This window comes from Desmodus rotundus, chromosome 6 (genome assembly GCF_022682495.2).
Source record: "Desmodus rotundus isolate HL8 chromosome 6, HLdesRot8A.1, whole genome shotgun sequence".
Lineage (NCBI taxonomy): Eukaryota > Metazoa > Chordata > Mammalia > Chiroptera > Phyllostomidae > Desmodus > Desmodus rotundus.
Genome location: NC_071392.1, coordinates 159,214,991 through 159,240,980, shown reverse-complemented (window position 1 = coordinate 159,240,980; position 25,990 = coordinate 159,214,991). Strand labels below are relative to the sequence as shown.

At 59.0% G+C, this 25,990-nt stretch overlaps 1 protein-coding gene across 7 annotated transcripts in view; it reads right to left on the bottom strand.

Moving 5' to 3' along the window:
* MAD1L1 (mitotic arrest deficient 1 like 1) overlaps positions 1-25,990 on the bottom strand; it is a 176,071-nt gene that overhangs the window by 48,544 nt on the left and 101,537 nt on the right. For 5 of the 7 annotated variants that reach the window (XM_053926019.2, XM_053926018.2, XM_053926020.1 and 2 more), the window contains 2 exons: positions 13,646-13,786; positions 4,810-4,866 (listed from right to left, as the gene is read on the bottom strand). In XM_053926019.2, coding sequence (XP_053781994.1) covers positions 4,810-4,866; positions 13,646-13,786 — 198 coding nt within the window. Of the gene's footprint in view, positions 1-4,809; positions 4,867-13,645; positions 13,787-17,723; positions 17,864-25,990 lie in introns of those variants that run through there. The other 2 variants (XM_024576795.4, XM_053926021.2) reach the window with 2 other exon arrangements.

The window sequence follows — 25,990 nt, the reverse complement described above, 5'->3', positions numbered from 1 at the left end:
TATGTAGGGTAGACATAGATCGCCCACTTGCTCTGCCGTGGGTTCAGAAACACGATAAATTCTCCGACTGCTGGCGTCTCTCATTTCCGTCCTGTGGACACTGTCGAAATCTTAGTGGGCGGACCCTCGGCGACACCTTCGTTGCGGAATGCGGGCTTGGTCTTCTGCAACACTCCCAGGCTGGAACGTGCACTCCACAGCACTCCCTGCGGCCCCTGGCCCCTGCCCCCTGCCCCCTGCGCGTGGCAGCTGATCGGCTTTTGCCGCCCGACTCCCAAGCGCTCCCTGGCTCGTCCCTGTGGTCCAATCAGAAAGCGCTTTCCTTTCGGCAGGAGAGTTCAGCCCACTTAGACCTTGATGTGTGTTTGCATCTATTTCTGTCCCACTATTTTGTTATATTCTCTATTTTGTAACTTTTATAATCATTTCATTCTGTGGTCTTTGTCTTGTTTGCTATTTTTACTGATACTCAGTAATGTTTGCATTTCTGTGTTCTAGTGGTTTTTTTATACCTTAAGTTTATGTAACGCCTACACTTTTGTTTCTGACAGTTTCTATTAACTTCCTTTACTGAGTACCTGACTAATGAAATACATCATTGCTGGATTGTGCAGGGGGGAGGGGGTGCTGGTGGGGGTCCCCTCAGCCCGGTGGCTCAGAGCGGGGCTCCATGTGGCCGTCAGCGGCACAGGGTGACGTGAAGACTGAGACACATCCACACCCCAGCCACAACCACCTGGTTCACGCTTCGGTGAGAAAACCTGCGTGGGTTGCTTTCCACAAAGTCACGGGACGAACTGGACTGTGGCTTCTGAGAGGCCCTGCTATGTGCCTCAGAGCAGGGAGCCCCGTTCCAGCCTGTTGTGAAGTCTCCCACCAAAGGAACGCAGCTGCAGCACACCAGGCATGAGGCACGGCCCGGGATGGGGGACACTCCAGCTCCAAGGGCTCCACACTGCGCCGTTTTCACGCTGCCTCCTGGAGCCCAGGGAGCTGTGGGGCGGGCGGCCACCCTGGGCTGTCAGGGAGCAGGTCATCTAAGGCCTGGATGACGGTCCCGCCTTGGGGGGCCTGGTCCATGGAGCCCACCTTGCCCTGGTGGCTGCAGGAACAGCTCCAGGAGCTCAGCCGCCGGGTCTCAGCCCAGCACTCACCCTGCAGGTCTCACAGGACACGCGTCCATGCTGCGACTCTCCTTGGCTCTGCAAAGGGCAGTGGCGCTCATGTCACCAGGGGGCACGGGGACAGTCGATGCCTGCAGGTGAACCAGGCGGGACAGTGTGCCACACAGGGAGCACCACGCCACCAGCCTCCGTGCCCTGGGTCCTCACCAGGCACCGTACACATGGAATGCTCACCCACCGGTGACGGACACCGAACACGCCTGTGTCCCCGACTGGCGGGGCCTCTACTCTCAGCAGGAGTGCTGGCTCCTGGCCTACCCTGGGCCGCATCTGCGCACAGGCCACCGCAGAGCCCCACCCTCGCCTGCAGCGTGAACAACATGCACACTGTCCCTGCGCCAGGCGGCCCGCGGACCCTGGGCTGCGCTCCCGTGGTCCGGGCTCAGCCCTCCTGGTGGGCAGAGCATCAGTTCCCAGGCACACACCACAGGGAAGGTGCCTGCTCCACGGCCCTGCACCGAGGGCCCCGCTGAGGCTCCCATCATGGGCTCTGCTCGGGTGCGGGCCGGCCCGGCTGTGGCAGGTGTGCAGGGACAGCAGGACGCGTGCAGCACGGAAGGCTGCCTGTGGGTCTCAGTCGGTTGACCTGTCCACCTCTCAGGGACTGTCTTGGGGAGGCAGGCGGCATCTCAGCAGGGCCTGGTGCGGCATGGCAGGGAGCCTTCACGAAGGCGGCACAGCTTGGGGTTCTCGTATGGACAGCCACCTGGAAGCCAGCCCCAGTCTGGAGCGAGCCCAGGATCTACAGGTGGTGCTGCCTGTCAGGATCCCCTGCACCAGGGGTCAAACCCTGTGGAGCGCAGGGATGGCAGCAGACGTGCCCTCTGTGCAGCAGACACGGCCAGGCCGCTCGCAGTGAGCATGTCTACACGGGGCTGGGCCACACTCTCGGGACGGCTGGGGCCCGTCAGGCCTGTGAAGGGACAAGGCCCTGCCCTGCTGGGCAGCTGTCAGACTGCAAAGCCCTTTCTGGTGGCCGGCACAGGGCAGGCCTGGCATGCGCAGCAGCGGTCACACTGCTGCAGTGGCACCCACACCCCAGAGAAGAGCAGCAGGAAGCGCATGCCAAGACTTGCTGGCCCATTCCCCCAGTCCAGCCACAGCTCCCATCCCCCGCTGACCCTCATGGGGGCCCCCTGGGCAGCCAGGAGAGTAAGCCAGTGGGAACCGTTATGGAAAAGGGAACTCAAGGAAGACATCAGCTTAATCACATCAAATTGTAAGGGGTGTAATTCCTCCGAAACCAGAACATACGTCTTCTACTCTCACCCCCTGAAGTGTGTAAAATATTAGAGAACTTTTTGTACTTGCGATAAAACTGTTTCCCCCGCTGCCAGGGGCCATGTCCAATCAGGGTGAGGTACGGCCCCGGGACATCTTCACTTGTCACAGTAATTGCATCAAAGAAAAAGCATGAATTGAATATGTGCTTTTAATTAGCGCGGGTTTGCTAATTAATAACAGAAAGTCAAACTGTCTTGGTCTTGTCATCTGCAATTAGTGAAAGATGTTTAGATCTCTCTCTTTCCTCTCCTTGCCTGAACAGTGAGCTCACTCTGGGCTGGAAATCACAGGTCAGGGGCTGCGGGCTCGGGGAGGGCAAAGGGCGGGCTGTGCCCAGGAGTCTGGACAGAGGCACAGAGCCGGCAGTCGTCGGCCCTGAGCACTGCTTTCCTAGGACCAGGCACCGGAGCACATGAGAGCAAAGCTGTCACCAGAATGGGTGGGCAGGCCGTCCGCGGAGCCAGACCAGGGTTGACTTCCGGCCTCCCACTAAGCTCTGGGCCACGGTTGCCCCTCCAATCTCTTCCCTCAGCCCAGGGGTGACAGCAGAGCAGAACCTACCCCCTAACCAAAGGGAACGCATCCCAGTGGGACGCCGCTCCCTGGGGAACTGAGCACAGACCTGTCACTCGGGACCTCGCCCCTGCACTGCCTAGCGGGCCTCTACCGCTAGTAGGGGTAGGGACCCGGCAGATGATGCCTGCGGGAGAACAGAGGCACCCTGGGCACCGCCACATCTTGTCTTCCCTGTAAGTGGGGGAGAGACGAGGAGCGGAAGAAACTCCATGAACCAGGCTGAGGTTAAAGCCTGTCTGGGGAGATGGCTGCGGCCTGGATCCAAAAGCAAGCCGGAAGGCACCAGGGCACGGCACTCACAGACAGGGCCAAGAGTCATCCGGGGAGGGACCGGCCCACTGCCTCAGCAGCTCCAGTGGGATGCCGGCACCAGCACACCCCTGGACTGCCCCATGGCACACGGTGGGCCATCGGGTTGCTGGCCTGCCTTCTCGCTGTCCTGGGCCCACGGCGCGGCCTCCTCCCGGAAATGAGGGCTTGGAGCCCGTCATGCTGCCCCACCCCCTCAGCAGGACCACAGGTGAAACTCTGTCATTAGGCCATGGGCAGCTCTGTGGCTCTCACAGCCTGTTACAGTGGGGGATGCGGGGTCTCCCGGGGTGGCCCTGCTCTCCTGGGCTCCCTGACTCCTTCCTGGCTGCCGCTCCCAGGCCCATGTCCGGATGCGGGAGCAGCCAGGCAGGACTCTGCCTCCTGGTACCTGTGCTAACTTGGAGGACATGCGTGTGCCAGGTGCTTGCGTTGCTGGCCTGGACCCCAGAGACCCAGGCCCCGGCACCCAGCGTCCACAGCGTCTGACACCCCACCTCCCTCCAGACTTGCACTCCCATCTCCCCTCGCCCTCAGCCTCCAGTCTGACCGCTCCTCAGCCTCACGCCCTTGCAGCCTCCACCCCCTACACCGCGGGCTTGGAGCTCAGACAGTGTGGGCTCCTCCAGGGTGCCCCCTATGTGTGGGCCAATGTCAGGCCTACCCAGCCCTGCCCCCCAGTGAGGCACAACAGTGCAGGTGACAGCAGGGACACACCACAGGCCATGGGAACAGCCCACGACAGATACAGCAAATTCAAGAACACGTCACGGCCACTTGGAGGGTGACCTGCTAAAGGTCAGGGACGCACACTAAGGAAGTAATGACACTCAAGCAGGGCCTCTGACCTGTCACACAGCCCCAGAGCCTGTCCCAACACCAACGGCAGCCTCGCCCCGCTCCCCCAACAAGACGGCAGATGTTCCCTGTGGCCTCCCTGTCCTCAGAGTCAGGCCAAGGGATGGGCGGCGTGGAGGAGCTTGCAGCCTACACAGGGCAAACGTGGCCCCCCAGCTAAGTCCCCGTGTCGGGGTGAGGCACCGGCCTGCACCTGCCATGCCCACACTGGGCTCTCAGGCAGCTGCCTGTGGAGGGAGGGCCAATGTGGTCCAGGAGACGGCTGACCGAGAGCCCACCTGCCAGTGCAGCGGGGAAGGGGCGGGCCCACGGCAGGCGTGCGCAGGCTGGACACGCCGCCTTGGTGGGCACAGGCTGCAGGCCAGGGCGGTGCACTGACAGCACAGGCGCTGGGGACAGGCTATGGCCCTGGGCAGGAAGCGGGTCCCTGCATCCCCCTCACAGCAGGGCGGCGTGTCTCTCTCTGGCAACCAGGACTCAGCTCCCAAACCCACGCCCTAACAGGGGCCGCGGCTGCCAGGGACGCAGCTCACAAGGTGCCCTGGACCCTGCTGCCCAGTGCCCCAGAGACCCAGCTGGGCACATCGCAGGGACTCACCGTGTCCGCCCTCTGCTTCTGGCTCCCCAGCTCCTCCAGTGCCTGCGACAGCTGAGCCTGCAGGAGAAGACAGGCAGCAGGGTCAGGGGCACCTCTCTGTTGCTGCCACCCCAGCCTGACAGGGGGCGGGGCAGCAGGGGCTGGCACCTGGGGGAGGGGAGGGGAGGGAGCCGAGGGACAGCTGGGGCCCCGGTGCTAGCAGGACCCACCTCAAACCTGCTGCCAGACAGCCCCAGCGGGGGCAGCTAAGTGCAGAGAGAGAGGAGGGGTCGGTTCCCGCGAGGGGCAGGAAGGCCACAGCTCTCTGGTTCTAGAGGAGGAGAGGCCAACATCCAGCAGAATCCCTGAGGCCCTGACCACCGCCCACCAAATACTACCCCCCCCACCCCCCCGGATCTATGCATCGCTGCCCTTTGCATGGCAGCTCCTCAGCCTTACCGGGCTGGGCCGCTCACTAAATGTGAGAGACAGCCGGCCACATGCTTTCCCCAGGACAGTGGAAACCAACATGTCAAGCCAGTCATGGGGCCACAGCCACCAATGCTACCTGGTGTGCCCCCAGCAGCCTCTGCAGAAGCACTGCACTGGGTGCCTGGGCGGCAGCTGGCACAGGCTGGGAGCCACCACGAGGGAGGGCTGGCTCAGAGAGGGGCTGCTCCGGCCCAGGGAAGCAGAGCCCGCCCAGACTCAGCCTGCTGGGCCAGGGACCCTGTCCTCGCCCAGAGCAGTGGGCAGCAGACACACCAAGGTCACATGCACGGCCACTTGTCTCAGGGCTGTGAAAGGTCACAGGGTCCTGCTCCTGGAGGGTGAAGGAGGGGAGACTGGAAGGCAGGCAGGTGCGGGGTTGGCAGGCGTAGCCATCTCAGCAGGCACTGGGAGGTCTGTGAACTCATGGCCCCCCGAGAGCAGCGCCTGCACCAGCATTAACGCGGGGGTCGGGGGGACAGGGGCAACTGCACAGAGCCAGACACCCATGCCTGGGAGTCCACCGGCCACTGGGCGGGGGGGCCCTCCAGCCTGCACAGGCAGAGTGACCGAGGGTCAGGGGTCAATACAGCGTCCCCTGCAGAAGCACACACAGAGCTGCCTCACTTGGGAGGACTTTGATGTCACTCATTCCCAGTGGTCCTGCCTGTCACAGGCCGGTCCCCTCACCTGGAACCCGCAGACGAGGAGCACTTCGAGGGGCCGGCAAGGAGGCTCCCACAGGGCCAACCCTTAGAGTGGGACTGGGACTGGCAGTGGGGCACTGGGGCAGCTGAGAGTTGCCTCTGAAGGGCATAGCACCTGGCACAGCCTCGCTGTCACACCCCATCCAGGCAGGTGAGCGCATGGCGCAGACACAGGAGGTAAGATCTGGCCAGCCCCAGAGGGCCTCAGACGCAGGGTCCAGAGCTCCTGAGGAGGCCCCACACAGGGGAGCGCGCGGCCCACTGCTGCTGTCGGAGCGGCCGAGGCCTCTCCCAGACCCGGAGCTCGCTGAGGGCCACCGCTGGCACTTCACGGTGCTGCCCTGGACCCGTGCAGACGCAGCACGTGCCGCACAGCAGCCCAGGTGGTCGCACTGGGGACCACAGGAGCAGTGGCGTCAGGCCCCACCCCACACCTACTGAGCCGCCTCTCGGGGGAGGGAACCAGCAGACGAGGCGGGGCTTTCACATGCCCCGCAGGAGCCCAGGAACCAGGCCCCAAGCCCAAGTCCCAGCAGCATGGCGGGAAACAAGGCCAGCGAAGGGGCGGCAGCGTGGGTGCCGCTGTAGACAGCACCACGATGAGGCTAGAAAAGACCAACAGAACTAAGGGCTAGGCTTTTGAAAAGACAAACAAAATGGACAAACCTGTAGCTAGACTGGGGAAAAAGGAGAGAAGGCTCAAATGAATGAAATCGGAATGAAAGAGGAGACGTTACACTGGACACCACAGAAACACAAAGACAGGAGATGCTACGAACGATTGTACAGCTGGACGGCCTTAAAGTGGACACACGCCTATGCACACACAACCTGTCCAGAGTGAATCGGGGGGGGGGGGGGGGGAACAGGGAATCTGAACTAGAAAGGAGACTGAATCAGTAATAAAAAATATCGCCCAATGAAGAAAGGCCCAGGACCAGACGGCTTCACCGGTGAATTCTACCACATGTTTACAGAAGAATGAATACCAATCCTTCCTAAACTCTTCCAAAAATCAGAAAGGAGGGAATACAAGGATGCCACAGAAAAAGAAAATTAGAGGCCAATATCCCTGATAAACGCAGATGCAAAACCCCTCAACAGAATATCAGCAAACTGAATTCAGCAGTCAAGGGGCTGCCCACTGGGGACGCGGGGGGCCCGACACCCACAGGCCAAGCAGTGTGACTCAGCACATCCACACAGAGTAAATATCAGTGGTCATTTCAACAGATGCTGAAAAGGCATCTGACAGAACTCAACGTCCTTTCCTGATAAAAAATAACTCAGTACCGAATAAATATTCTTTAGCATAATAAAGACCATCTAATATAACATGCCCAATACTGAACCCCGAAATCTTTTCTTTCTAAAAAACTTTTTTTCTATATGAGTTCTGTCTAAGAACCCAGAGCCAAGACACTGACTCTAAGAGACAGTTTACTTAGAGAGTCGAGGAGGAAGAAGGGAGCTACAGAGGAAGCGGCTCGGAAATGGTGCGGGGGCAGAAGAAGGGTCCCTGGAGCTCAGGGGCAAGGGAGGCAGGGAAATGCTCCGGGGCGGGGTGGGGCGTGAGGGAGAGAAAGTTGCTGAGAGCTTTCCTTTTAGGGTCAGGAACAAGACAGAGATGGCCTTTCTCACCCGCTATTCAGCACAGTACTGGGAGACCCACCCAGAGCAATCAGGCAAGAGAAGGAAAGAAAAGGCATCCAAACAGGAAAGGGAAAAGTAAAATGAGCAGTTTGCAGATGACAGGATCTCATACATAGTAAACAAGACTTCACCAGAAAACTGTTAGAACTGATACAAGAATTCAGTAAAGTTGCAGGATATAAAGTCAACATCCAAAATAACTGGCGTTTCTACACACTAACAATGAACCATCAGAGAAAGAAATAAGCTAATCCCATTTACAATAGCATCAGAAGCCATAAAGCACTGGAGGCCCGCGCACGGAACACTGCCTGCGACACAGAAACGGAGAGCCCCCCCCCCCCCCCCCCCCCGTGTGTGAACTGGCAGGGGCAATGGTGTTAAAACACCCACATCACCCAAAGGGGACTTGAAACCCCAATGGCAATTTTGACCGAATTAGAAAAAACACCCTAAAATTCTTATAGAGCTGGAAAAGACCTCAAAGAGCCAAGAAATCTTTTGAAAGAATAAAGCTACAACATCGCTCTTCCTAATTTCAAAATATTCTGCAAAGACACAGTGATCAGGACAGCGAGGTCCAGGCAGAGAGACAGACACACGGAGCCGAGGGACAGCACGGAGAGCCGGGGACGACCCACGTGCACAGCCAAGTCACCTGACGAGGGCGCAGGGTTCGCGACAGGGGCAGGACAGCCTCTGCCACAGTGGTGCTGGGCAAACTGGGCGGCCCCAAGAGGACGACACTGGACCCCTGTCTCACACTGCCCCAAAACCAGCTCAGAACTGGCTTAACCCGGAAACCACAACACGCGCAGAGGGGACAGGGACAGAGCTCTCTGACACGCATCTCCGTGGCAATCTTTTGGGCACGACACCAAAAGCACAGGCCACCAAGCAAAAGCAAGCAAGTGGGGCTGCATCAAGCCAAAGGGCTTCCGCACAGCAGAGGAGACCGCCACCACGTCACGTCGCCAGGCACCAGGCGCATGAGCAGTGCTCCGGTCCCTCGTCAGCAGGGAGGTGAACCAGAGCCACCGTGGCCACGCCACTACTCAGGCCATCAAGAGGGGGGTGGCAGGTCACCCACGCTGCTGAGGCCATGCTGAGCACTGCTGGTGGGGGTGGGGAAGGACACAGCCACTGTGGGAGACAGTCTGGAGGGGCCTCTGAAGATTAGAATCAGAGCTGTGAGCCTTTTGACCCAGTGACCCCCTTCTGGGAATACGTCCAAAGGGAGTAAAGCCAGCACCTCAAGGAAACACCTACACTCTCATACTCCTGCGGCACTACCTGCAGTGGCCACGACGTGGGAGCAACCTGCGTGCCCGTGGTGGGAGGCCAGATGATGGGACGCACGTATAAGGGAACGTTACTGAGCCTTAAAAAGGACAGGCTGCCATTTGCAACAACATGGGTGGACCTGGAGGACGTTACGCTACATGAAATGAGCCTGACACAGAAAGACCACTGCACAGTATCACTTCCGAAATCTGAACAGCTGAACTCAGCAACAGTGCTGAAAGGGGGCTGCCCCGGGCGGGGCGGGGTGGCGGTGAAGGAGGTCGGAGACCTGAGGGGCAGCACGATGATGATGCCATTTGTGACCATCACACCGAGATTTGGTAGGAAAGCAGATCTCCGGTGCCCTCGTAAGAAAAAGGAGCCGGCGCACAGCGCAGGTGATGGGTGGTGCTCATCGATCCTGTGCGTGTGCAGCGAGAGGGGCCCACTGCAGCCGTCAGGTGCACACAGCTGACACCGTCGGTCACACTCCGGGATGCTGGGGGGTGAGGGGACTGCTGCCGGCCTCAGCCACCACGCCGGCCAGACTGCATCACCGTTCTCTCCTTGGTGACGTGGCAAGAATCAGACAAAAGCAGGAAAGACGCTGGCACAACAGGACCGCTCACACACGATGGCCGCTGCTTTCTGTTGCTGGGTGTCTCTGTGTCAAGCCCCCACCACCCGCCATCCCAGAGCCCCAGGCCGCTTTCCTCCTGTCCACCTCGAAGGCAGGGCCCCACACTAACTTGGGCTTGAACTGTCCACTCCGCTCTACCTGGGCTGCTTGCAGGAGCGTCCCCTCAGGTCCCACATGAGGGCAATGCTTTCACAAGTGAGAAACACACGCAGGCTGGGGAGCCCCGAGGGCTCGAGGGTAGACACACAGGCGGGCAGGGCTGGGGGTCTGTCCTCTAAGTTACTGGGGAGCTGCAGTCCGAAAGTGGGACTTTCCACGGACCCACACGTAGCCAACAGCCCCTAATCTGTTCTAATTAAATAAACGGGGAAAACCACTCAGGCCGAGATGCTGGATCGAGGTGCCACGTGCTGCATATTTATGGCCCTGTCAGCAGAGGAGGACTCGGGACATATGCTGCTGACTGCTGCAGCCACTTTATTAAATGGAATAAATAAAATCTGTGCAGAGTGGCACCAGCTTAACCGGAGATGGGCCATGGGGATTCTCCCAAGCTCGACATATCCACTTCATTTTATTGAAATGTTTTTGCTGGAATCGAGACATGTTCCACATTAGGGCTGACTGATTAGGCTAAGCCAGTGAGTTGTGCCGCCTGGCAAAGCTAGATGCAACTTTAAAGTCCCTGGGCCAACCCCGTGGCTCCTGCCCTTCCTCGCCAAGGGACAGGCCAGGCCCTGCAGCGCCGGGGCCGGGGCCGGGGCCGGGGCTGGGGCTGGGCCGTTGTGCTGATTCACTCCAAGCAGCAGGGTCCTATGAAGAAAGGAGCTAGGACAGGTGTCTGCTGTCTACAGCCTGCACCCAATCCAGCCCCCGACCTGCTTTTCCAATAAAGCTTTATTGGCACACAGCCATGCCCACTGCATACAGCTACAGGGCGGGACAAGACCATGTGGCTGCGTAGGCAGCAGCATTGGCTGCCGGGCCCCTTGCAGATGATGCCTGCTGAGCCCTGCGTGAGAAGAACAGGAGCTGGGGGTGCAGGGCAGATGTGGAGAGGCTGAGGAGAGACGGGCAGATAAAGGTGAGAGAGAACCGAGGAGACACGGGGAAAGTCACAGACAGGCATGGAGAGAGAAGAAAGAGAAAATGAGAAAGGACGGGGAGGAAGACTAGAAATGAAGGAGAAAAGACACAAGTGGAGGTGGGAGAGGCAGAGAGGCCAGGGTCCCCATGTCCAGCGACCGGTCCTTCTGACGCCCCTGGACCCTGCCTTACAGGCAGTGGGGGGGGGGCGGGGTGGAGGGGGGGGCGGTGGTTGTGGTGCCAGCTGATCCAGCTGGGTGACCAGGCGGTGGGTTGCAGGGAGTCTCCCTGCATGCACCCCACGCTCCTGCTGCAGGGACCCCCAGCTGCAGGGACCCCTAGCTGCTTGCTCACTCTACGCGACACGCACCAGGTGCTCACGTGCGTTTGGGCCGAGTGATGGATGAGCTGCCTGGAAGGCACTACGGACCCCTAACAAATGAGTCTATAAAGTTACGTGATTTCCACTGTGTGTCAATACACAGGCTCAAGTGATGGGCTCCTCCAAGGCAGCCCGAGCAGCTCTGAGAGCTCTGCAAGTGTGCGCAGCGTGCAGAGGTTCTGACACACCGATGTTCTGCTTAACAAAACAGGAAGAGGAAACCCTCTTCCCACAGCCTGGAGGGTACCCGCCCTGTGGCCTGCAGGGCCTGGAGGCCAGCATGTGGCCACCATGACCCAGAGGGTGAGGACGGAGAGGGGGCACCTCCCAGCCTGCTCCCGTCCCTGGGGCTGCATGACTGAGCAGTGCCGTGGTTCCCACCTACTGGCTCTGGGCCCCCAGGAGCAGGAGGGCACGGCTGAGGCCTGGTGATGGGGCAGCATCCAGGGCCTGGGAGGAAGGCTCAGGGCTGTCCCTGGGGCACAGCCCCAGCTGAGAGAACTGGTCCCCAGAGACGGGCTTGTGTGAGCGTGAGCAAGCAGCAGGCCTGTGCCCAGCTGAGACGGAGGGACTGGCCTCAGGCTCTGCAGCTGCGCAGGGACACAGCAGTCCCTGCCTTCAAGCAGACAAGTCCAGGGACCACAGCCCTGGGGCCTCATGGGAGCAAGCACACCTCTCCTGGGGGGCCCCTGTGGGCTGCGGGTGCTGGCAAAACAGAAGGCCTGGATAGAGGGGTGCCCTTCCCTTTGAGGGCTCCCACCGTGCAGCGCCCACACGAGACTGACCGCCGTGCTCAGAGCGGGCGCCTGGGGACACGCATGTACCAAGTGAACACTTCCTGCCGCCCCTTCTCCCCCACGCTGCCAGGCCTCCCCTGCACAGGCTCTGCCCAGCCTGTGCCTGTGCCCCTGTGTGTGGCACACCCGGGCCCCACCCCCACGCCGACCCTCAGCCCTAACCCGACAGGCAGCCTGGACAGCAGTGGCCCCTCCAATCCAGCGCCAAGCATGGAACTGGGCCTGAGGGTCCTGGCTGTAGCAGGAGCACTGGGGACCCTGCCACCCAGTACCCTCCTCCTCAGCCCTATCCGGGGCCCCACCCCCACAAGAGAGTGTTGGAGTGCAGGCCGCAGGGCCTGTGAGAGCAGGAGGAAGGACCAAGGCTGAGAAGAAAGCCCCGTTGAGCCCTGTCCTGTCCCGTCCAGTCCGGGCCTCCCTTGGTATTGGTACAACCCCATCCCACCCTGGCCTGAGAGCAGGACCAGCTGGCTCTGTCCGCTGCTACCTGGTGGAGGCCGGGAAGCTTACAGCTCTCAACAGGAGTGGCCCAGGCCTCTGGGCACAGCAGGGAGGGCAGCCAGAGGTCTAGGCCTGACCCCCTGGAGCACTGAATGGAGCCACTACCTCCAAAGGGGGTGGGGCTGCCTATTTCCAAAACCTGAGGCAGCCCACTCCTCTTCACTAATGGGCTGACCCTCCAAACAGGCCAGGAGACAAGCCAGCTGGCCTGCACCAGGAATGTCCGGCTGCCACCTACAAATGCTCTGGTCCTTCCCTCGGGCCGTAGCTCAGGCCTGGGGGGGGGGCTCTTGTGGATGCTGAAGGGGCCTGCTGTGCAGCACAGGGTTCAGAGGGTGTATGGCTAACAGCCAGACGGCCAGAGAACCACTGTCGCATCCACAGACCCTGGAGCCTCATGGCCCCTTGTCCCTCGGCCATGAATGGCCTCGCTGGGAGGGCCAGGGCCTCTGTTCCTGAAGCTGTGATGGGCACAGAGCCAGTGTCCTGAGCACTGAGGCTGGATTCTGGGGTAGCCCAGCCTCAAAGATAGAAGGTGCTGGGGAGTGGGAGTTGTGGGCAGGGTCTCCATCACCACAGAGACCTGGGGGCTGGGAAGAGGGTGGAGACAGGCAAAGGGCCGCCAGCCTCCAGAGGGCCCATCAGGAGGAGGTGGGAGTGACCGGAGCCCCAGCGTGGACAGAGTGTGAGCTCCCACAGCCATGACCATGGCAGAAAGGGACACACGGCCTGGGGGAGGCCAGCAGGGCCAGGGGCATCCTTCACCTCCCCAAACTCTCCCATCACTCCAGGAGGCGGAAGGGAGGGCTAAGTGACTGCCTGCTGCGCTGCTGACGCGGACGTCGGGGACCAGGTCAGGCAAACTCTGATGAGCAGTCCGTGCTGGTGACTGGAGGGGTGCCGACAGAGGCAGGGAGGCGGGGCCTGCCCTCCAGCTGCCCCTGAGTTTCTGAGCTGCATCAGACCCCTCCGAGGGAGCGCTGGGCCCCAGCTGCCAGCCTCAGGGCGATGGCCAGGTGGAAGACAGGGTGACCATGCTGGGCAATGAGCCGAGGACACTGTTGGCCCCTCGTCACCAGATCACCAGAACACATGGCCCTGGCGGTGCCAGAACTGCCACCCTGGCCATGGATGGGTGAAAAGGCGCGTAGCAGGCAGAGAGGAGAAGCTGCTGTGCGGGATCGCCAGGACGGCTGGGGGTCTGCCCCTCGTTAACGCTCTCCGGGGAGGCCGGCGTGCCACCCTGGAGCGCCTGGGCAGACACACTCAGGCAGGCCCGGCTCAGCCCGGGGTGGCAGCCCCCGCGCCACACGCTCACCTCCATCTCCGAGCTGTGGGCGTGCACCTTCTGCACCATGTCCTCGGCCTCTCGCATGCGCCGGGTCAGCTGGGGCGAGTGCTCGGCCGGCGCCAGCTCGCTGTCGTAGGACCCGAGGATGGCGCGCATCCCGTCCCGCTCCTGTGGGCACAAGCGACAGGCGGTCAGGCCCGGAGGGCAGGGGTGGGGCATGACACTGCAGGGACAGGGTGCTGGAAGACGCCACGTGGGGCCCGCACACAGCTCCTCTGCTGCTCGGAAGGGGCGCCTCGGCTCGGCCAGTGGGCAGCACGTCTCCTTCTGGGCACAGCCAGTGTCCTGAGCTCATGTGACTCCCTGAGCCTCCCTGAGCCTCCCCAAACAGCCCAGGAAATCACCGGTGGGGCCAGGCTAGGACGGGGTTGGAGCACCTTGCTTCCCGTGACCCCTGGCCTTGACCCAGTAACATCAGAGCCAGGTTCCCAGGAAGGAGAGAGCCACTTGAGCAGGGAGGCAGCAGGCATCCAGATGGACCGAGAAACCAAAGCTCTGTCCATCTGCCGAGCTCTCTGCACGGTCTCGGGCCCCATGGAAGTGGTGCTGGCCCTGTGAGCCCCTGCTGCTCCCATGGAGCTCACGCGCCCGTGCCTCCCTCAGGCCACGGTCAGGGCTGCCCAGGTGGGTGTCTTAAGGATTGCTGGGCCGGTCCCCACCCTGAGCCTCAGCTCCCTGACTGGCAGGGTAGGTCATCCGCTCATGTCTGAGGACAGCTGTACAGTCAACACCACCACAGCGATGCGGAGGAGCACTGCCCTTGGATGAGGTCCACCACGACTGGTCAAGCGCGGGGCCATCTCATCCACACTGCTGGGTGCACCCCGTACCCGACAGCTGAATTTGGGGGGGCAACTGCTGGGAGAGGCTGGCCCAGCCAGTCCCAGCACTGGCTCACAGGCATACTCACAGACCCTAGGAGCAAGACCCCGCACTGCCCCCCCCTTGCAGAGATGTGGGGCCAAGTTCCCCCTCAATTTGGCAGTCTCTCAGTTGGTGCCCACCCCCAGCCCTCGCCAGGACCCATCGACTGCTCGGTTACTCTGTGTGCAGATGCTGCCCCCCAGTGCCGAGCCCTTCCTTCCCGGGTGGGGCAGGGGGAGGGTGTGGGGCCTGCAGACCCACACCCTCCCCCAGAGCCTGGTGCCCGCCAGCCCACTGCCATGCATCCTCCCTCGCAGGCCTGTGACTCAGAGACACCCGGCACGGACTTCGTAATTAGTTGATGACAAAAAATTCAATAAGTGAGAAATTAAAGTTACAAATCCAAGTGGAACTGGTCACATATCCATGGAAAATTTGTTTCCACAGGAAGGTTTATTGAGTGTCATAATTTTATTGAAATCCTCTATCATCCCAGTGACTTTTATGGTTTCGAGCTGGTTACCGAGTTACCACGTGAGGGCTGGGGAGGGGTTTCCTCTTATAAACAAGCCGCAACCGGTGCCTCTATTGACCATAAATCCCCACACGCCGCCTTGCTCCTCTCCCGTTACGTCTGCAGGCTAGCTGCGGCTAGCAGACAGGAAAATGCAAAACTGAAAGTTTGCTGTTTGCACCTTTTAGAGAAATTGCTTTGTCACTGAGCTGTGCTGGTCTGATTGGATAATGACTTTTTAATGACTAGTTCCACTTGTGGGAAAGTTTGCTTCCTTTCCACTGGAGCAAGTGTGAGGACTAATCGCTGCTGTGGAAGCCCAGACGCGCGCCTGGGGAAGCCCCCACCGGGACGCACTTCCTGTGGGCCAGGGCAGGCCCGCTGGGGAGATGCTGCTTCTCCTCCTCACAGAACTCACAGCGACTGAATGAGTGTGGAAGTTGGGGGGGGAGGTGGAGGAGGGCCCCGGCAGTTCCGCCCCTCCTGGGGTGGAACCTGGCGCGTGGTGCTGCCGTGGCCCCAGGACCCTCTCGCTGTGTGTCTTCTTCCAATGGGACAGGCGGCAGGTGGACAGGGACAGGCCAGCCGCTCCTGCTGTGTAGCACACCCCCTTCTGAAGACCCATGTCTCAGGTGAGGAAACATGGAGAAGAAGGGCCTGCCAGGGTCCCAGAGCTATGAGGGTGCTGGCGCCTGCCCCCGTGACGGGAGGCACAGGGGGGCCCAGGGTCTCCCCACAGTTCCCCCAGGATGATCTCACTCTCCTGCTGCTCACCTCCCGCCTCCACGGCCAGAGCTGCTGGCCTGGTTCATGCTCCTGCTGCCCACTTGGGCCGGAGCCCAGGGGCCCCTCTGCGGCCACCTCTGTGGCCCCTCCTCCCAGGCTCCTCCTGTCCGGACCTGGTGCAGTGGTCCACAGCCTCCACTCGGCGGGGAGACGGAGGGAACCAACTACCATCTGGGTGAGGGTCCCTGGGTCACCTCTGTCGGGGCCCCTCCTTCTGTGGGCACCAGAAGTGCCAGCAAACCTGGCCAGGGCTGCAGGCAGCAGGAGGTCTAGCCAACAGGATCAGAGGCTCCTTGGGGGCTGACGAGCACCAACAGGGGACTAAGGGACAGAGGCCAAGGGGACAAGCCACACCTGGCGACATCAACCCTACTCCAGAGCCAGGAAGAGCTGGGTACTCCCGAGTCCCCAAAGAATACAGGCCTGTCCTACCCACGGCTGACCCAGAGGACCAGTACCTGTCCCGGCAAAGGCTGCACCTCACGTGGGGAGCCCTGCCCCATGGGAACCAACCCAAACCCTGAGCCCAGAGGGACAGGCCAGCCTGGACCAACAGGGTCCTGGGGCTGCATGACACCAGCCCCTCCCATGGGGGAGAAGCCAGACCCCTGCTGGAAGGAGAGCTGCAATCCAGGCACCAGCCTGCAGGCATCCAGCCCCAAGGGCCACAGCCCACAGGACAAGCACAGGAGTTAGGAGACACGAGCCCACACCGCTCCGGTCGTGGAAGACTCAGAAGCAAAATAGAAAAGTGTGCACGGGATGTTCACAGCCATGAAGTGTGGCTCCAGGTCTTAGTAAGATGCAACAAAGTTAAAAATGCAAGCAACATAAGGCCAAAGTAAAAATGGAAAAATATAAAAATTAAATGTAGTAAGTACGTCAACAATTGCAGTATGGCTAAAGAGGGACCGAGCAGACAAGAGGTCAGGACTAAAGACTGAAGCGGAAGGAGACAGAGTCTCAAAGGGGCCGCTGGCTGCAAGGTGGGGGCCGGTGGGGTCCCGGTGCTGAGTTGCCACGCCACGCCATGGGGGCTTGGGGTCAGGGCGAGGCTGCTGGTGTTCTGACCGGCTCAGTTCTCAGCCTGTGCCTCCTGGCCCTGGGTCCGCACCCGGATGCTGCCAGTGCGTGGTGAGCGCCTGCACAAACGTCGCACCTCCAGCGTGACCTCAGAGGAAGTGGCCCACGGAAGACAACCGCCTGGACCTAACGGAGCACAGAAAGGAGACCTGACTCTTCTCTGAACGGGCTTCCTGCTGCCGGACTCTCGAAGCTCTTCCGCCTGCAGAGCCGCCTGGGTGTGGCCTCCCCACGTTTCTGGGCTGCAAACCCACAGGCCCTGAACGAATCTGGTCACTTACTTCCAGCCAAAGCCGCCTGAAGCGTTGGGGCTCAGTCGGCAAGACTGAGAGACACACAGGCAGGGTGGGGGCGTCACACAGGCTCCATCGGAGCCTCGGAAAAAGAGGAAAAGCATAGGAAGGGGCAACAATCAATGACATAATCATGAGAAGTTCCGGAAGTGATAAAAATGCCCCCACTCCCAGAAACCACCACACGCTGCACACTGTGGAGGGTGTGTCAGGGCCAGTGGAAGGTGGGCACACGCGAGACGGAGTGAAGACAGGGCACCTGCCGGGTCAGCCACCACACGGAGCCTCATGCAGGTGGAGGCGGGAAAGGAGAGAGCGCCGAGGGCCCTGAAGCGCAGCTGACCCTGAACCTGCAGGGCGACCTGGCATGTCCATGCCACACAGACTCCGCAGCGCCAGCCCAGGTCACCCCACACTGGAGGTCAACACCCACAAGGTACACGAGGGTGCGTCACAGAGAGCGTGACACACAGACACCGGACCCCACACGTGTGTGCAAACTCACAGTCTCTGAAAGTGCAGAAAGGGAACCTGGCTGCCTCGAGGCAGGCCCCTTGGGCAGACGGCCAGCAGGCAGGGACCAAAGAGGCGGGACCCTTCCCTACAGACGCTTTGTAACTCATCCGCTCTGTAGTACAAATTACGGCACCCCTCCAGTGTGTCACCTATTGAAAATACAGAAGAAAACCAGAAGTTCAGCACAGACACTAACATGCAATAAGAGCAATGAAGGGCAGCCTGCAGCCTTGAATCACTCTAGACGGGGCTAGAGACACCAGGAACTAGCCAGGACATGAAAGGTATATGGAAACCACTAAAAGAAGAGAAAGGGGGAGAAAAAAACCCAACATGAGAAAAAGCCCCAATAAATTCCAAAGGGGGCAAGAAAATAAAGAGTCAAGAAATGAGACGAATAAAAAAGCATTAAATAAGAGGAAAGAAGTTAACTAAAATAAGTCAGAAGAAGAAACAAGGGAAATAGGTGAACCGTCCCAATAGCAAGGACGATCGCATCACATTAAGGAAAACAAGCGCCGACTACAGGCTGCTCGCCGGAAACGCACCGCCGCGCAGTCTCAGACGCTGGAGCTGCGTCCGCGAAAGGCCCCGCCCCACGCCTGCCTGCGACTCGGTCGGCAGGAGGGCCGGCCGCCATTCCCACACTCACAGGGCGCTGGTCACTGATCAGTTCCTCGGGACCCTGTGGGACTTTTAAACTTGCAAGGATACAAAAGGTATAACGCAAACACTGACAAAATAGCAGGATTCTAGTGCTTCTGTAACAGGCAGGTAGACGAGAGCAGGAAATGCAAACGCTGGCCCACGCTCCGAAGCCCGCGGGGAAGGCAGGTGCCCAGGGACGCGCTGCTCCAGGCACATGGGGAGCGCTGGCGAAGGTGCGGCTGACTCCAGGACACGTCCCTACAGATTCCAAGTGAAATGCCATTCAGCACTACTTGTTCAACCAAAAGGAGATTAGGTTAGAGGTCAATTCCAGAAAGATTGCCAAGAAAACCCAATACACTTCAGTCAACAACAGGGCAAATGAAGACCATAACAGGTCTGGCGATACACAGAACCGCGCAGGGAAAATGCACCCCAAAGCTCGTGTGCCCGTTTGTGACAATCCCTGAACCTTTTCTGAAGGTTCCATCACAGCCAAGAGGGTTTCGTAAGGAACGCCCATGCCCCCACACTCGCGCCCCAGACACATGCTCCCTTGCACAAGGAAACACACACCTACACAACTAATGCGATGCACGGAAAAAAAACCTCAGCAGGAAACAAATTTAGTGTTTCTGTTAGAAACCTGAAAGCCGAAAACTAATGAACAAACCAACTTTAAGAGAACAGAAACACACACAGAGTAAGAATGAAAATAACCAAACACCTAAATGAGTAAAGGAGAACACAAAGCACGAAGACTGCCAACAGAAACGCCCTCACGGAGACGGAAGGAGGGACGAGACAGCAGGGCGTCTCGGGTGGTGGGACAGTCACAGCGGCAGGAGAGGCCAGTGCAGAGCCGCAGCAGAGAGGGCCCCTGTGGGTGACAGTCACCGAACCACGATCCAGGGGGCTTGGACTGGATCAAGAAGACAAATACCGCAAAGTCTACACCCAGGTATCCCATACCCACCCTTCAAAGATCAAAGTCGGGGAAACTCCTTGCAAAAGAGGCCCGAGCAGGGAAAATACCTTGCTCATCAAGAAGCAGGAAAGAGAAACACATCTCGCGTCCTGCCAGAACCCACGCAAGGGAATGAGAATGGAGGGAAATATTTAAGTGTTTAAAGAAAAGCCCGCCAACCAAGAATTCAGTGTGCAGTGAGATCTCCCTTCGGGAGCGAAAGGAAAACGCTTTCCCAGCCAGCGCAATAGTCACAGTGATCGAGGGGACCTGCTGCCAGTGCGCCTGCACCATGTGGTGTCATGGGAGCTCCCGGGGGGAGGGGGGGGAGCGGGGGCAGAGGCCAGGAAGTCGGTCTACACAAAGAGAGAGTGAGCTTCAGAGCAGGAATCAAGGGCGGTGAGACAAAACTTTCACTTTTCTGCCCTAGGTGGCATGGCTCAGCGGATTGAGTGCCAGCCTGCAAACCAAAGGGTTGCCATTCAATTCCCAGTAGGGGCACAGGCCTGGGTTGCGGGCCAGGTCCCCAGTAGGGGGTGCTCGAGAGGCAACCACACATTGATGTTTCTCTCTCTCCCTCCCTTTCCCTCTTTCTAAAAATAAATACATAAAATCTAAAGGAAACAAACCGTTCACTTCTCTTTGCTGATCTAACAGGCACCCGCTCCAAGTGCAGCAGCAAAGACACGCCGGGCGGCCACAGCCCACCGGGCAGTGAATGAGCGACGCACCGCAGGGCGGCGGGCGGGGGGCAGGGGCCCTCAGCTGTGAGGTGCCCGCATTCCCCCTGCAGTGGGACAGGGCCGTGTGAAAGTGGACTTGGGTCATTCTAATGTGTGCTGGAAACTCTAAGGCAAGCATTAACATTTTTTAAGAACTATAATTGATGAGAAAGAAAAAAATCAAAATCATATAAAATGCTCAATAAAGCCAAATAAGATAAAGAGGGGAAGATTAAAAAAAGAAGCAAAGAGTACGTGTCCAAAAAGAGAAGCGTAAGAGACATCACAGATACTAAATGATCCAAAATGCCTGTTAAAAGAGATTGCCGAAGTGGATTTGAAAAACCAAGGTCCACTTACATGTCCGTCTGTAACCCGCTTCAAAAACAAAAGCAGACTCCACACTTCAAAGACCCCAGGAAGCCGTCCACACTAACCTCGACCAGAGAGAGCTGGGTCGCATCACCCGCCTCAGGCGCCGCAGGCTCCAGGACAAGATGGCGGCCAGGAGTCGAGAAGGACCCGACGTGACGGTGGAAGGGCGACACCCCCAAGAAGACACATCGATCCGTAACACGCGTGCCCCTAACGACAGCGGGTCAGAACACATGGGGCAAACCCACTAGCACCGTGAGGAGAAGCAGATGCGCCTGAGCACACGAGGGCGTCCGCAGCCCCTGTCTGTGAGGGGCCGGTGTGGTGGGCAGCGGTCAGTGGGGACAGAGCAGAACCAGAGCGTGCCACCCGCCACCCGAGTCCCGTGGACACTGATGGAATCCCTCACCCAACCGCAGCAGCCGACACGCTGCGCAGGCTCACAGGGAGCCCTCACCCTGGCGGCCCAGGCTCCGGGCCGACGACCCCGGGGACACGTTGAAAAGGACAGAACTGCTCAGACCGAGCCGTCGGGCACGCCGGCGGAACCCTGGGCGCCAGAGACCGTCAGCGGGGAGATCCAGAAGGGCTGCAGACCGGGCGCCACTTCTAAACTGTCGTTCACATGGGCCACAAGCACGGAACTTAGTGCTTTCCACAGACCAGAACTGGGAAATGGAGCTCATCAGAATTTGTGAGATGGAGCCAAAGTAGGACTTGAGAGGGAAATTTATAGCATCGAATTTATATTGTAGGACAGAAGAGAGACCTAAAATCAATCATCTCAGTCTCAAGTAGGCAGGAGAAAAGAAAGCACAGCAGTTAGAACAAACACTTAAAAAACTGCAAAGAGGAAATCAGCTGAGGAAGTAAACAAACCAAAGGCGGGCTCACTGAGGTGACGGCAGAGCGGCAGCGCTCTCGCGGGCTAACCGGAAAGCACAGCGCCGGCGTCGCCACTGCCCGCTGGACCGGACGGAGGAGCAGGCCGCCATCTCCTAGTGAAAGTGGATTCATAACTAATAATGTTCATAAAGAGTAAGTGCCAGACTCAGATGGCTTCCCTGGTGGATCCCACGAAATGATTAAGAAACTAGACCAATCCTCTAACCGCCCCCCCAGCAAACAGAGGCGGCCACACGTGCGTGTTTGCGGAAGGTGCTGAAGGGGTCGAAGCACAGCCTGTGTGTCTGTCAGACCCGGAGGACTGTGCACGAGGACACCTTAATGCCACCCACAGGTCTCAGGGCAAGGTCAAGGGTCAGCACTGCGTCATCAGTTGTGACAGAGGCACCACATTGACCCAGGACACTGCTGTTCGACCAAACTGTGTGGTGGGGGAAGTAACATGGGTGCTTTATACCATCTTCTCAACTTCTGCATAAAGCTAAAGAGGCTCCAGAAGCAAAGACTATTACAAATTACATTTCCATACGCAGAACAGTTATACGGCCCCACTCTTAAAAGCAAAGGCAGTCACAGCTGCGGGAGGGGAGGGGAGGGCGGGGGCCGCCACAGTCACTTCGTCCAGAATCGTGCAGTCGAAAGGAAGTGGAAGGACCGTTGGGAGGCCACGAGCGGGCACTGCCGACCGAGAACTCCGTGCCCGGCCAAAATATTCTTCCCAATTAAAATGTGAGCAAACACGTTTCCACACCAAGGAAAGCTGAGACAATCCCTCAGCAGCAGGCCCAGCAGAGGGGCCCTAGAGAGCGCTCCGCGGGCAGAAGACCACGGCCTGCGACGCCGAGGGTCGGGGGTGACGGAGAGCAAGGGTGGGCAGCAGGCACCTGCGCTCACAAACGAGCACGTCAGCTCCGAGAACAGCTCTGCGATTCCGAGAGCGTGTGTGCCAGCGGCCCTGCGCCCGTGCACGCGTGTGTGTGAGAGCGTGCATGCGCGGGCATGTGTGACTTTGACGGCCCACGCCTGGGGCAAAGGGGAAGCTGACGCAACATGCCCAAGGCCCTTGACTTGTCCAGAAAAGAGGGAGTGTTCATTTTCCTTCGGTGTTGCTGAAGACTCTGTGTTACAGTCACAAAGGCGGGTGCCATGAGGTGACGTGAGACTCAAGGGAAGCTGGGGCGGGAAACAGCCTGTTCAGTGACAGGGCAGGGAGGGAGGGAGGGAGGAAAGGAGGGAGGGAGGGAGGGAGGGAGGAAAGGAGGGAGGGAGGAGGCAAACAGTAAGATGGTTAATTTACATACAAATCTGTCATTAACTGCATTAAATGCAACTAAAAAAAGATTTTCAGGTTGAATACAAATACACAATCTCCAATCTTTATGAGACACATCTATGCAAGGAATCGGCATCTTCACAATGGAATGAGAAGAAGAGAAAGCTATGGAAGCATAAAAAGGGGAGCTGAGACCTCCACATTAACATCACACACAGAAGTTTTTTACAGATAAAAAGAACTCACAGGGGTAAGGAACACCGCATAACAACAAAAGGCTACATTGACCAGGGAGACAACTTTCCGTGTATGAGGCCCAGTAAAACAGCACCCGAACATATACTGAGTAACTGGTGGAATTAGGAGGGGAAGCGTACAAACCCACGACCTCGACCTCCCCGGGGGGTTCAATAGCCTCTCTCAGGGGCTGAGAGGAAGAGAGGGGAACGTCAGCGAGCACCCAGGGCAGGAGCGCAGGGGACAGCCGCCCAGGCACAGCCCTTCGCGCCCACGGACCCCCCAAGGCACAGAGCGGGTCTCAGGGCGTCTCAAAGAGCTGCCGTCGCTCGAAGAATGGTCTCTGAACATCATGAAGTTAACAAGCCAGAAATCAAAATTAGATGGAAAAACCACAAAAAGCCTGAACATTAAGAAACTTATTTGGGAATAATCTATTGATCGAAATAAAAATCACAGTGGGAATTGATAAACACTTAGAACTGAACGATGAGGAAAATACACCGACACTGAAGTGTGCGTCTCAATTTCGAGCCTGAACTGCGCGCACCGTGAAGAAAAGGCAGCAGAGGAGCCGTGGCCGGCGGGCACAACTCGCAAAGCTGAAAGAGAAATGGCCAGCGGGGGCCAGAGGAGGAAGACACTGGGAGTGTGGGAGCAGAGCCCACGCAGCAGCTCACGCGGCACAGAGCCGGCCGGCAATGCCCGGGGCGGTCCGTCCGCGACCGACGAGGCAGGTGAGGCAGGCGGAGAGAGAGGGTGAAGACCGAAGGAGAGGACCATCAAATACTTCAGAACATAACAGCACATTCCCGACAACTTTGCACAAACTTAAAAGTCGAGATAAAATGCACAATCTCTTAAAAACAAGAAGAAAAAGAAAATCTGGTAGTTTCAAAGCCTTACGAAAAGAATTCCGAGCCCCAAATTTAAATCTTCCCCACACGAAAACCCCAGGCCCAGAGGACGTCCTTGCTGAATTCCACTGCCCTTTAAGAGAGAAACACCAGCAGCAGAAAGAGAGCTTCCTAACCCATTTCACACAGCCAGGAACACCAGGACACCAAAACCTGGTATGGACACTGTAAGAAGTGAAAATTAACAGTCAGAATCTGTCCGACACACAGAGGCCACATCCCTAAACTGCTTGTACGCAACCAAATACAACACTGCTCACAGACAGGCTTGCTTACTGCCGGAGTGCAGGCTTGGTTCCGCCTCCGACGACCACCCCCCAGCTCCCCGCACAGCAGAATAAAGACGAGTCAAGCCCTCCCAACACAGGCAGGCAAGCACCTGCCTGCAGCTCAGCATCTTGTTCGTGATTTGAACAACAGGACAACAAACAGTCTCGGAGCAAGAGCGAAGGGAGGGCAGCGGGCGGAGGGCCGCTCTGAGCCCGCGTGGCCCAGCGCCCCCAAGACGGGGGAACGTGCTGCAGACCCCAGCACCTGTGTGCTCGGCGGCGTGGACTGAATGACACTGGACGCTGCTCTGTGAGGGACACAGCTGTGGACACACAAAGCCCAGTAGAACTCACAAACGCATCGTCACGGCGAGTCCCACCACGCTGCTGGAGCCAGGTCGCGGGCGAGGGCTGGCTGTGTTGTCCCACGCAGGCAGTTTCTTTTTCTTCAGCTAAGAGGCGTTCTGGGAAAGGTGCCATCCAGCACTGCCCAGCGCACCAGCAGCAGCAGCCCTCAGAGAGGGCTGCCTAGAAAACCGTAGGAAGCATCGCGCAAAGACGCAGCGGCCTGCAGGTGTGCACACCTGAGCCGCATCCCCCGTGAGAGGGGCTGAGGTTGCAAGGGTGTCACCTAACCAACACCTGCCCAAGAGAGAGCGTGTGGGGTCTCCCATGGGCGTGGACAGGCTGGGCTCTGAACACGGCCTGAAAACATGGGGTCGTGAGCAGCCCGGGTGGCCGGACACCTGGACTCACGTCTCAGTAACTAAGGCCTCAGGTTTTGGCAAAAAGAGAGAAACGACCCACAGGGTTGCGAGGTCAGCACAGAGGAGCAGTGGGAAAGGATGATCTTTTCACCCACTGGTGCCGCGTTGGCTGACACCCGAGGAAGACAGAGCTGCCGCCACAGAGGAGAGTGCCGCCCCCGCAGGGAAGGCATGAACAGGCAAACTGGTAAGGAAGGCAGCGGTGGTGTGAACAGGTGCACAGGAGAGCCCCCCGAGGGGGGTTTGAAATGGACACAGCAGAGCTCACTCATGCTGAAAGCTTCTGGAAAGAGAATGACAGAGGTGTTCTCGACTCGACCCCCACCAAAGGTAAGCGGCCAGGATGCACAGAGAACCCTTGCACATCTGAGAGGCAGAGAGGCAGGAGAAGGAAGCGTGGGCAGCGGCTCTGGAAGAGGTCTCAGCAGCAACTTGGGCTGCGATGAGGGATGGAGGGGTGTGCGCTGGCTCTGGGGCAAGGGCAACGCTTGCTCACGGCCAGCAGGCGTGGGGACTGCCCCCACCCCTGAGGCCAGCCGTTTGAGCCTGACTGTGAAGGTGAGCACGTCGCACACCCGTGATGGAGCAGTTACACGCTGAGTGCACAGACAGAAATCACCCGTGTGCCTCGGAGACGAGGGAAGGGACGTTCATGGCAGCGTTACTCAGTCACCAAGAAACGGAGACACTCAAATGCCCGTCGGGGAGGAATGAAAAGCCTAACGCGGTCCACACTCACAGCACCAGTGAAGCACACAGCAGCAGGGGTATGAGCAGAAAAGACCACAGACACCGACGTTCAGCGCGACTCCCTGTGCTCCGAGTCCTGTGGGGGTTGGAAGCAGGAAGGGGCTGGGTGGGGGGCTGCCCCCACCTCTGTCTGGGAGGGAGACGCCGATGGGCTGACTCGTTGCAGCTCAGAGCCCTGCACCCGGGACACGGTGCTCCCTGCGTATGTGCCATACTCCAAACAGAGTTGGGAAGAACATGTTTGAAGCAGGACCTTCTGTATCGCTTGACGCCCAGCCATGGCCGTCCAGTCACACACGCTAACCCCCTGGCCCAGGACCTCTGCCGGGAGCCCTGGCCAGGCAGCAACGAAGACCAGGACCGCACGCACAGCCATGGGAAGCACAGCCACTTGGGGACTGGGGAGCAGGAGGCGGCGGGGGCCT